The sequence below is a fragment of the Aedes aegypti genome, chromosome 1 (genome assembly GCF_002204515.2).
Source record: "Aedes aegypti strain LVP_AGWG chromosome 1, AaegL5.0 Primary Assembly, whole genome shotgun sequence".
NCBI classification, from domain to species: Eukaryota; Metazoa; Arthropoda; class Insecta; order Diptera; family Culicidae; genus Aedes; species Aedes aegypti.
In genome coordinates, this window is record NC_035107.1 from 251,710,652 (window position 1) to 251,723,303 (window position 12,652).

Here is a 12,652-nt window from a genome sequence, read left to right on the forward strand (position 1 = left end):
GCATAACATCAAAGACGATTCATTCCACGCCCCAACGCTCCGGCATAGTGAACTTGGCGTTCGCTTCTTCACGCCAACCCACGGCAGAGCTTCACCCGAGATTCACATGCAGAGAGCGCTGCTCTACGAGCGAGTTGTGCATTCCCATGCAATTGAAGTCGACGACACGCAAAGGGCCTAATCCTCTGCCACGAGTGCTTATTTATTTTCCTTGGTTGTTTACTATGAGTCGTTCGAGTTCGTCTTCTGTGCAGATCTATTCACGGTCTTTGAAGAAGTTTCGCAAAACACACCTACCTTCTATAATAAAACTATCGTCGCCTTCGTCGTCGTCGTCATTCGAGTGCAAGATTGAGTGCAAAAAGACGTCCTTTAACATCTGCGGAACTTCTTGCAGGACGTGGCACTGGTAAGGAAAGTATCCACGTCAAAACTCCGAGTCGAAATCGGAAACGGTGTGGGATTGGTGGTGGTGAAGGGAGGCCACTTGAAACGTTTCGCCATAAATCTTCTGCCCTTCCTCGCTATTTTTTACGAGCAACAACCGCACTATGGGCTAGAATTGAAAATGTCGCAACTAAATTCCATAATGAACAGGAATCGGTCTAAAAGTAATACATTTTAGTTTTGAATTTATTTACTAATATAATTTCAAATATGACATTCATTTCTGCCTGATTGGTTGACTGGCTAAGACTTTGCCTTGTTAGTGAAAATAGGAAATAAATAAACTGTCATTTCAAGTGAAGCTTCAATTGATGTTTGTTCGGTGGCTGTCATGTCCAATTTAGGTGTCACACTTACCAGATTGGGCCTTCCTTAGCCGAGTGGTTAGAGTCCGCGGCTACAAAGCAAAGCCACACACTAAGCTCTTACGGTGAATTTCACTGTAATCTCAACAGCTGAACAGTTCGGTGAAATAAAACACCGTAATTTCGTCGGAATTTTAAGGATTCCGGTGAATTTTTACCGAATACTGTGAAAATTTACCGTACTCCGGTAATTTATTTTACCGAACCGTTCAGTTGTTGAGATTTCACAGGAATCCGTAAAATAATTTATGTGTGCATGCTGAAGGTGTCTGGTTTCGATTCCCTGTCGGTCCAGGATCTTTTCGTAATGGAATTTTTCTTGGCTAACCTGGACATAAAGAACATAGACATAGAGATACGAATGCGTAAATTGCAACTTTGGCGAAAAAAGCTCTCAGTTAATAACTGTGGAAGTTGATAAGTGTGGAATACAACTCCATAATTCATGAAAAATATAACATGTTTTTTTTTTTTTTTTTTTGGCTTCAAATTTCAAACTCTGTCCTACAGTGAACCGGTGAGGTAACTGCTGCGAAGATTTTTTCCCTGTTCGCGCTGATTTGTTCCGCCTCGGAAGTACAACTACATTCACTTTGCACTTTTGGTCGGGGGATAAAAAACCCCGTGCAGATAGTTTGAGAAAAGATCCGCTGAGAAGCGAGAAAAAATCCTAAGTCAACGAAGTAAACACGTCCTGGGCTTTGTGCTATGGTGGGGGGAGGCGATAACTTATGGGTCTCAAAAGCTCAAGCTCGGGTTTATGTCTTCCTGCTTGCTGTTGGCTCTTGACTGTGTTACGGCTGCTGTTGTTCTTGATGATGCCTGGGAAAGTGCAAGCGGCACATCTTGTTTGGTAGTTTAAGAAATGGGGAAGATATACGAGCACACATTCACTATCTTCATCGACAGGTTCAAGATTTACGCTCCGGAGATGCAGGGCACGAGAGTTGATGCGGACTCCGCACCCCCAATACTTCCTCGGACTCCTTCCGTAGCGACGGATTGTTGTTTTATGATGATGAACTCTGCGCTTTGGGATGTTCCACCGAACGAACGAGCATCCGTGTGGGTTGCTAAAAAGTAACAGAGTATTTCAATTAGGGGTAACGGAAATTTATGCGGAAAGCTCCCAGGAACGATGATGCGCACCAGCTCGGCACTACTTGATTGGGAAAATATTGGACGTGTACTTTTTCAATCAGCGCACTTGTTTGGATTCTTTATGGTATGCGATGGGAAGTTTATTAGTTTTTGTGAAGATCGCGTTCAGTGCGATTGATCGGAGCTGTGGGGTGCAAAGTTAACCCTAATCTTATTCCCAAAGTAATTACGTTGCTGTTAATTTCATCATACATTTATAAATTTGACATTTTTACTACAATAAAACGCATCTTCAAATCTACGCCGTAACACAGCTAACTCTTCCTTCGAAAGCTACCTCGGATGCGTTCCTCGGAAACTTCCAGCTTTTGACAACTTCAGAATTCTAGGTTCACCGTAGATTTCCTCGAGCTCGCAGTTCATCATGTGTTATTATATACAGCTCTACTGGATGCCGTCAAAGATCGGCCTAAGCACCCGAAGTTCGAAAACTCCAAGGGCTTGCAAGTCATGTTCCAGCATAGTCTACATCCAATGCCCGTAGAGGACTACCGTAATTTCGGGTGAAATTGATCATTTTTCATGGTTTTTCTTGTCTGATTTCTATAATGTTGGCAATGCCAAACATTTCAAGCGTGTGCTAGAATAAGGGCGTAAGTCGCATGATCGATTTCTCTTCATAGATCCTCTCTTCTGTGAATAAAGGCGACAAGACGCAAGTTTATAAGTATTTTTTCTCCTCAGGATGCAAGTTTGCATCGCTGCCCTGCGTCCTCAAGTGAAAAATTGCTGACACACCCGCATCTTGTCACCTTTATTCACGGAAGAGAGGATCGATGAAGAGAAATCGATCATGCGACTTACGCCCTTATTCTAGCACACGCTTGATTTGAATGCAGAAAAACAAGTACGAAGGTGAGCCTTATTGGCTCAAGTACCGAAATTTTCTAACAAAAGTAATTTTAGTGCCAAAAATATCTCTAAAATAAAAAATCGGGAAATTGATCATTTATCAATGCGATAATTGTTAGTTTTCAAAACAACTCTACATAATAAATTGAAGCTCCCTGAATCCGAATATGCTTGCAAAATTCTTAGCAATAAAATATTGATAGAAATAATTAATAATTAATTAAATAATTAATTGGTTTATTTAGGATGCATAGCACTATAATGGCTATCTGCATCTACTCCAGAGAATATAACGTTACAATACATATGATATACAAAAAAAAAAACAAACTTAAGCCTAATGATTAATGCTACATATTATTTTACATCAAATTTCATTATAAAGTTTTGTTTCCTTTAAGAATTTGAATAAATTTTCGTTTTTATCGGAATCATTACATACATTTTGGATATTAACACTGTATTTTCTTCGGATAGTTGCATATAGTGAACAAGAATCTACTAAATGTTGAACAGTAAGTGCTGTATTGCAATTTGAACATGGTGGAGGATCGTCACACTTAAAAATAGACTCATGAGTTATTCTCGTGTGACCAATTCTTAGTCTAGCTAAAATAACCGAGTCTTTTCTTCGTGAGCAATTTGAGGTGCTCCATTGGGATATCGTTGGTTTAATTGACCGTAGTTTGTTGCCCTCCAATGCTTCCCAAAAGTGTTGCCATGTGTTTCTAACACTTTGTTTTATTGAAACGATCAGATCATTAATAGTTTTGGCATTGAGTGGCTTCTTTTGCCAATTGATCGGCAATTTAATTACCTGAAATACCCACATGGCTTGGAACCCACAAAAAATGTACGATTTTATTTATTCTACGGATTGTCATCAGGAGTTCTTGGATGTTTTGGATTCATGGTTGTTCAGAAAATGAGTTCTGAAATCGATTTATAAAAGAATTTTTGGCTTTTGTTTGGGTCGAATGGTCTGTACTCGAAATTTTATTGTTTAAAGGATGGGAATGTAAAGTTATTACTTTTATTTCGTAAACCAGCGTTTGAATATCTCTTCTGTATGATAACGGTAATATACCTGCCTCAAAAAGGATACTTACAGTAGGACTTGTCCTATAAGCTCCTATTGCCAATCTGACACCAAGGTGGTGAACAGGATCTAATTGCTTCAAGCGTGTTGCAGAAGCTGAGTTGTATATGATACTTCCATATTCTAATCTTGACAATACTAATGCATTGTGCAGTCATGTTAGAAAGAGTTCGAATTATCTTCACAGCTCTCATGGATTTCGCTTTGGTTTGTCTTATATGGCAATTCCAATTTAGTTTTTTATCAAAGATCATGCCTAAAAATCTGTGGGTATCAACTACTTGCGAAAATTTTGACGAAAACGTATTACCAATTGCTACTCGGAATTTTCTATCTTGCAGAAAGTTGTCGATGAAATGCAGCATGTTTCCTCGAATCCCGTATGTTGAAAGGGTTTTTAGAATTTTGAACTTCCAAGTAGTATCATAAGCTTTTTCAAGGTCAAAGAAGACACAAACCAAATGTTATTTATTCGAGAAAGAAGCCTTCTAGTATGTCGTTTTCTAATATTGTTAAATTATCGAGAGTACTTTGATATTTTCGAAAATCAGATTGGCAGCTATCAATGAAGCCATTTGATTCAAGGTACCATGTAAGACGTCGATTCACCATTTTTTCAAAAACTTTACATACACAACATGTTAGAGAAATAGGCCGGTAGTTTTTCGGATTTAGAGGGTTTTTGTTCGGCTTTTTAATGGCAATAATTATTGCCTCTCTCCATTGGTCAGGGAACACTCTTTGGTTCCAGATTCTGTTAAAAGTTTTAAGTAGATAGTAGTAAGCATCAAATGGAAGGTTTTTCAACATATCATAATGGATATTGTCTGGATCAGTAGAACTTCCCTTACAACTCTTTAGCGCAATCTGTAACTCCTGCATCGTAAAATCTTTATTAAGATCATTTTGGTCGATTTCGTCGTACAATATAGTTTCGTTAGTTTGAAAATCTATCATTTGTTGCCTGAATTCAGGTGAATAGGCCGCTATACTTGACGTAAATGCAAACTGTCTGCCAAATTCTTCAGCGATTTCATTCGGCGAATGTATTAATCCTGAGCTATCTTTTAAGCATGTTACACCTTGGAAGCTAGTTTTTCCTGAAATTTTTTGTACTTTCGACCAAATTTCGTTTATAGGTGTTGAGTTATCAATAGATGTTACATACTTTTGACACGATTCTCTTTGGCAACGACGAATAACGCGTCGTGCTTTCGCTTTTGCAATTTTGTTCGCTTTTTCTGACTCAGAGTTAAAAGTGCGATTGAATTCTTTGAGCGCTTTATTTCGGGACCTCGCTGCACCACCATGGCGGTTTACACTTTTTGACTATGCTAGACGTTTGAGGGATCGTTTGTTTCGCTGAATGTAAAACGCTTGAAGAAAAGTGGTCTAGTTGGTCTAAGGGAGTTGATGGATTTTGCTCATCTAATGTAGTAGTTACTACATTCTGGAATGTATACCAATCAGCTGCCGACGTTATCCAACGAGGGCGTCTCGAAGAATTAATAATCCGCGTGAGTGGTGATATTAAAATTGGGAAATGGTCACTTGAGCATAGATCAGTGTGTACCATCCAATTAAAATGTCTTGATAAACAAGGAGATCCGAATGAAATATCTATGGCTGAGAAACTATTGTGCGCCACGCTAAAGTGGGTTGGTGAACCGTCATTAAAGATGTTCAAGTTCCAGTCATTGATTGTCGATTCTATCATTCTTCCCCGGGCATTATCCAACTCACTACCCCATATCGTATTATGTGAATTACAATCAGTAGTTACTAAAAATGGAGTCGGCAACTGTTGAATGAAGTCATCTAACTGTGATCTTTGTATATGCTGATCTGGAGGTAGATACAATGAGACAAGTGTGAATTCAAGCGGGTAACATTCTTACTGCTACAGCTTGTAGATCAGTATTAAGTTCTAACTCTCTTGAGTGAAATCCGTCTTTGACGCAAATCGCTACTCCGCCTGAGGCTCGCATGTGAAATTGGTCTAGTTTATAATATATTGAGTAATTTTTAAGCGTAGGTTTTCGAGAGTGATTACAGTAACTCTCTTGGATACAAATTGCAAAGGGGTTGAAGTTACTTATTAACAATTTAAGTTCATTGAAATTGTTGTAGAATCCATATAAATTCCACTGTAATATGCAACAATCCATGGCTGTAACGAGAAATTGTCCAAGAGATGTGTAGTGTTATTACAAAGAATTACATTGTATTGTCACTGAATTGCTCTTCATCGATATTGATCGATTATGTGATAAACTGTGAAAGTATACTGAGATTGTTTGATTCTGTTATAATGTTAGTCGTGTTAGAATTAGATATATTCTTTTCATTTTCGTTTGATGTGTTATTGGTGGTGTAAGTACTGTTTTTCATTATTGGGATACTGGGTTGGTTTGGAAAATGTTGTTCCATACTTGGTGGTACGCTGTTTTGATCATTTAGATTGTTATCTCTCTCATTTGTTGTACAGATGGGAATTGGTGTATTATTGGTGGACCTCGTAGAATTTATCTGGGTGCTGCTGATTGCTCGGTTTGCTACCGGGCGTTGTTGATTTGGTCGATGGTTTGATGAGTTACGTTCTGTTGAAGCGATGTGATCTTCGTTGGAACGATTGGTCATTTCATTGTTCTTTTGTTGATCTGCTTCATTGTGCTGGGATTTGAATAGACTAGAGAACGGTTGCCTCAGCCTGGGAGGATTAGGGTCGGGTGCTTGTAGTCTTCTCTTTTGTCTGGCTTCGCGATACGTTATCTTCTCGGTGACCTTGATGCGTTGAATCTCTAATTTATCTTTGTAGACAGGGCAGTCCTTTGACAAAGTGTGATGATCTCCACGACATACGACGCATTTCAACCCTTGTTGACACTGGGTCTTGTCATGGTAGAGGTTGGCACAACTGGCACATATTTGATTGCCTTTGCAAACTGACCTCTTATGGCCGAATTTTAAACAGTTCATACACCGTAGTGGTGGAGGTATGTACTGCTTGATTTTGCAGCAATGGAAGCCGGCGTCGATCGAGTTTGGTAGATGTCCAAGGTCGAACGTTAAAATGAACACTCCGGAATCTTCGAAATCACCTTTTTTGTTGCGACGATGAACCCTTTTCACGTCAGTCACGTGTTGGGAGCTCAGCTCATCAAGGATCTCCTCATCAGTGTGCATTTTTAGATCAGGGCAAAATATGGTTCCGCGAGAACTGTTCAAAGTAGGTTGTTCGGTGATTTCGATATTGATGATTCCTCCAAAAACGTTTTGCTTCTTCAGTTTCTCTGCCTGTTGTCGGTCAACGGTCTTGAGTAAGAGGCCGCCATCTTTCGTCCTAACAATAGTAACATTCAGGGTTATGTTGTTCATTGCCTTCCTAATGAAAAACGGGGATACCGTTTTCATTGTCTCGTCCTGGTCCGTTCGCTTCAGGGTCAAAAAACGTGGTCCATTGTAACTGTCCACTTTCATCAGCTTTGTGAACTGGATCTCCTTATGCTTTCTTTTGTTGTCCATTCCAACTCTTGTTGATCTATATCCAGGCCATTATACCTGGACCCAAACGCCCAGGATGGCCCTCCTCCGCCGCCTGAATCCTCTGCCATGTCACCCACCACTCCGCTAAACTATTTGTAACGATTTGCTTCAACAACCACTAATTTAATTTGTATAGGGTCTCCGCGGTACGAAAAAAAGGGCTTTAGCTTGAAGAGCGTACGTCGAAACGATGTTTCCCACTCGAAAGCTTCAACCAAACTGAGTTAATAATTTAATTTCAAGAATTACGCAGAAAACGCCCAAATGTATGCTATTTCCTAAGGATTTTCCTTATATCTAACAGAAATTTTATTATTTCAACCAAATGAACGATTTGGTACGAGTTTTGGTTATGAAATCTGGTTTGGGGATATATCTTAAGTATCCTCACAAACTTTCAGGATTATACCATGTTCAAAACCTTGTCTAGAATAAGAAGTTTATTGATGTTTGTCAATACTGCACCATACATGATTTTGAAATTTTACATTATTTTCATAGAGACACACATTCTTTAACGCAAAAAACTTCACAGCACACAGTTCGACAATACTAACGACAAACCACGTTATTCACTACAGGTTACATTGATATTTGTTCTCCATTAGGAAGAAATAAAATCGAGTGACACGGTAATCAATTTCACCCTACTGATCAATTTCACCCGAATTTACGGTACAGATCTTATAAGCATTTTGAACATAAGCAAATAAAAGCAAATATAAGAATTTGGTGTGGGAATGAAACTTTTTTCGATCGTATTTTACAGTCATTATCCTCCACAAGTGACCAGCTTTTGTACAGTGACTCTTATACGCAAAGTTTTATACGATATCGCGAAAACATTCACTCAGAAGCAACCCTGCTTGGGTGTCTTCTTGGATATTGAGAGTGCCTTCCATAACATGTCTTTCGATGCCATGTTGGAACATGCCCTGCCCATTGTGTCCTTCCAGCTTTTGCCTCCTCCTGGATACTGGGTTCGCCGTAGAGCTGGGGGAGCTCATGATTCATCATTCGCCGCCACACACCCAAAACGTTCAAAAACTTCAAGAACTTGCGGGTTCTCTCGAGCGTCGTCTACGTTTCATGCCCGTTGAGAAGTACCGGTCTTATGAGCGTTTTGTATATCGTGCATTTGGTGTGGGGGGAATTCATTCGCAGCTTCTTCTGGAGCCCGCAGTAGGCACGACTTCCACTGATGATGCGCCTCCTTATTTCACGGCTAACGATATAATCAGTCGTCAGTAAGGATCCAAGGTAGACGAAGTCGTCGATCACCTTGAATGTATCCTCGTCAATCGTGACACTTCTACCCAGGCTTGATAGAAACTCCTCTGCGAGGCAAAGAGGAGATGATTTTTTCCGTTTTTCTGAGGAGAAAAAACTGAAATCAAAATTTTTAACACAGATCCTCAAGCAATTCGAGTGAGAGTGCAAAAAAATGCGAGGATTTTTTCAGGTACTCTCTCTCTCTCTGTTGTTGCGATGCTTACCTTTACTCACACTTCAAAAGAACTCTTGAGTCTGCCGCCAGAATAAACAGTCCTCGGGGAGTTGTGAGAGCAACCTTTTTTGATGGAATTTTACTCGGTTGTGTTTTCTGTTGCATCTTCCTCGCTCATTTTTCGTTGCCTCTCTGCTTACCTTTTTTTTGCTCCCTCGCAAAGAGGCAAATGCAGCTCGCTGCTGATGATGTTGAGGAGAATTATCAAGCCTGCTGCTACCTAGGCGACAATGTCCATATCATCCACGAAGCAAACAAATTGACTGGATCTCGTGAAAATCGTATCCTGGCTCCCTGCATGACGGCGTTTAGCACAATATTGATCAACAGTTATGAAAGTGGTATTTAAACCAGCTGAAATGTTCGCCTGAAACCTTCACACAATGTTGCACACCTTCCATCGTTGTTTTTATCAGCCTCGTGAACTTCCCGGGAAAGCTGTTTTCGTCTATGATGCGTTGGGACCTGGTATTCACGACATTTTTGGAGGATTTGCCGTACAGTAAAGATGTGGTCCGTTGTCGATCGTCAACGAAGCCGGCTTGACAACTTTCCACGAACTCGTTTACTATAGATGACGGACGACGGAAAATGTTTTGTGATAATACTTTGTTGGCCACATTTAGAATGGTGATCGTTCGAAAGTTCTCACTATCTAACTTGTCACTTTTTTTTGTAGATGGGGCATATTACCCCTTCCTTCCACTCCTCCGGTAGCTGCTCTGTTTCCCAGATTGTGCCTATCAGCCGATGCAGACAAATGGCCAGCCTCTCCGGGCCATCTTTATGAGTTCAGCTCCGATACCATCCTTACCAGCAACTTTATTGTTCTTGCGCTGGTGAATGGCATCCTTAACCTCCATCAAAGTGGGGGCTGGTTGGTTTACATCGTCCGCAGTACTGACGAAGACATTCCGTAGTCTCGACCGTCATTGCCTGTGCTCTCATCACCATTCAGGTAGTCACTTCCATCTTTCGATTACCTGACACTCGTCCGTCGAAATGCTCCCATCCATATCCTTATCTCGGCTCGCGGCAAGAAGCCGTTGCGGGATGCGTTGAGCTTCGGATAGAATTCACGTGTTACTTGAGACCGGCACAGCTCCTCACATTCCGTCTCCTCCAAACGGCATTTTTTTTTCTCCCGAAGGAGATGGGTCTGCTGTTGCTTGTTGTTTCCGTCTGAACGTTCCACGTTCTGCCGAGTCTCATGCTGCAGGATGACTGCCCGCGTTGCAATCTTCTCCTCCAGAATCTGCCTACGTTCCTCGTCAAACCAATCGTTCCGTCAAATCCATACCACGTACCCGACCTTACTCTCAGCTTCATCGTTGAAGGCTGCGTTTACTGTTTCCATCAGTCCTCAAGACGGGCCTCATACAGCTTACCCTCTTCCGGTAGTGCAGCCTATGTTGTCAGGTGCTGCACGTATGTTGTTGCGATATCCTGGCTGCTTCAGTCGCTCAGACCATAGGTTGTTCACCGCGGAGAGTTTTGGGCGCTGCTCCACCATTACCATGTAGTGGTTGGAGTCGATGTTAGCGCCACGATAGGTCCTGACGTCGATAATGTCGGAGAAGTGCCGTATATCGCTAGGGAAATTTCTCGCTATGCACAGTCTTCGTCTGCGGGTTGTAGCGGTGGTCCGACAGTTCCGTTTTGGGGATAATGTCCGCACTGTAGGTACCCTACATATGCGAAGCTCCTCTTCATTCTGACGATTCCGGTTGCCCAAGTATCACCAAATACATCTTTTTGTGCAACATTAACGATATATTGTTATATTGAAGCTCTATTTGAGTATTATATAACATCTTGTGTTATATATGAGCTATAGTACAGTATTCGAAAAACATGTCATTCAAGATCATGAATTAGAAATAAATCAAACGGTCTAGGTATTATTATAGTAGCTTCATGAGCGTTAATATAACTTTTTTAAGATTGCGCTAAAAAAGTATTTTGAACTAGTTTTCAATAACATTCAAACACCATGAAGATGCATTAACATCAGGCAAGTTGTTCATATTGACCCGGGCCTTTCCAACCCACTCCCGTATGACGCTCGAAGTTTTGATCTTAATTTTTAAGGTGACAATAAGACAATTATCAGCTGGTATAAACTTTACAAACCATTTTACACCTATCAAAGTGGAGGCTATATAAGCACTTCGCACGACTTTTCCACACTTTTACAATCAGACATACGATGCCACAAAAATTTGATGAAAATTAAAAAATCACCCGGTCTCGAACACGTGACCTTTGGATTCAGAAGTCAACACCTTATCACTACACCACCATTGTTCACCAACATAAATGCAAGCATTCTATACAGTATCACATGCTCTGTTATTCTTTGAAGTCCATCGTCATCACAGCTAAGCTACAGCGATTGCATTCGATGCTATTCGAGATATTGACATATGATGTGTTACAACAGTATTATAATCCTATTGAAAAACATCTTGTGGTGAAATACGGTCTTTGTAAGGTTTGATTATTACAAGTTGCCTCACAACGTTCAATCAAAAAAACATATGTTCCTGATGCGTATTGAATACGTTGATTATACAAGTATATGACTTCATTACCTTTCTTGAAAATGAGATGCTAAGTAAAACGTCAGTAGCGCATTATAAACACCTGTTTGAGCCAACTTGATGATTTGAGATTTATGCATGTTATTTTTACGTTGTAATTACGTTGTTCAAACAAACAATACAAGCGCTTCAGTTGCCACGTGGTACGTACGAATGCAAAGTAAAAATTTGCCGGGGGCAACATTGACGGTTCAAAAAATTGCCACGGCACAGTATATAAAGTCGTTTGGTTTATGCTGTCCGAATGTCAATTTGAGAAGTGAGAGCAATAAACACATTGTGATTATCCACAAGTAGTGTGTTATTCAGGGAAGATCGATTGATATTAATGTGGATGTTACTTAGTAACATGATTTTCATAGAAAGTTTAGAATATTTAATCGATAAACATCCGAACATTTCTTGACGGCACTGCAGGCTTCGTGAGGAAGACGGCATATTGTGTTTCTGACATTGGGAATTGATCTGAAAAATTCTATGATGGCACACATAATTTTAGGATAGTTTGTTTTGTTTTTCCATTTTATTGAGGCGCATGAATTTACAATTAATAAAATTGTGCATTTCACAATAAATCTGGAGCCGCACACAGTTTGAGTACACTATTGGGAATCAACAGAAGAAAAGTTAATAATCACCATAAGCAATTCGTGAAGAGAAAAAAAACATTCGCTTTCATTATTTTGATTTTGTTTTGAACTGATGCTATCAAAATAAATATAGATGTAATTTGTAAAACAATACATCTTCTTAGCTTCAATATAACAAGTAAGTATTAGTGATGCTATCTAATACATCTTTAACACATAATTGTATGTTCTAATGATGTATTGCGAAACATCTTCTATGACATGAAAGAAAAAATAAAGTTATCCATGTTCACCACAAAACATACCAATTTGTATGAATCAAGTATTTTATTCATTTATAAAACAAGTTGTGTTACTTGGGTGGGGAATGACTTCCGGTTCATCAGCGCCCCGATGACCCGAAGCCAAGCATTGATCTCTACGCTTCATGTTGCTGAAAACTTGAAACTTTTTTCGGGAAATGTCGATCACAGTTCCATCGT

At 40.0% G+C, this 12,652-nt stretch overlaps 1 protein-coding gene across 1 annotated transcript; it reads right to left on the reverse strand.

Annotated features, from left to right (window-relative positions):
• Positions 1-1,730: 1,730 nt before the first annotated feature.
• Positions 1,731-7,449, reverse strand: LOC110674329. Its single transcript, XM_021838624.1, has 2 exons — positions 6,522-7,449; positions 1,731-1,885 (listed from the first exon to the last, which is right to left on the reverse strand). The coding sequence occupies exons 1-2, from the start codon at positions 7,447-7,449 to the stop codon at positions 1,731-1,733; spliced, it is 1,083 nt and encodes a 360-aa protein (XP_021694316.1).
• Between the last annotated feature and the right edge of the window lie 5,203 nt (positions 7,450-12,652).

Bases quoted from the DNA above. Each gene is read 5' to 3' on its own strand.
- LOC110674329 (XM_021838624.1), bottom strand. From the start codon at position 7,449: ATGGACAACAAAAGAAAGCATAAGGAGATCCAGTTCACAAAGCTGATG. The intron at 1,886-6,521 runs GTAACTCATCAA...GTTACTTTTTAG, and splicing joins TCACATCGCTTCAACAGAAC to CAACCCACACGGATGCTCGT.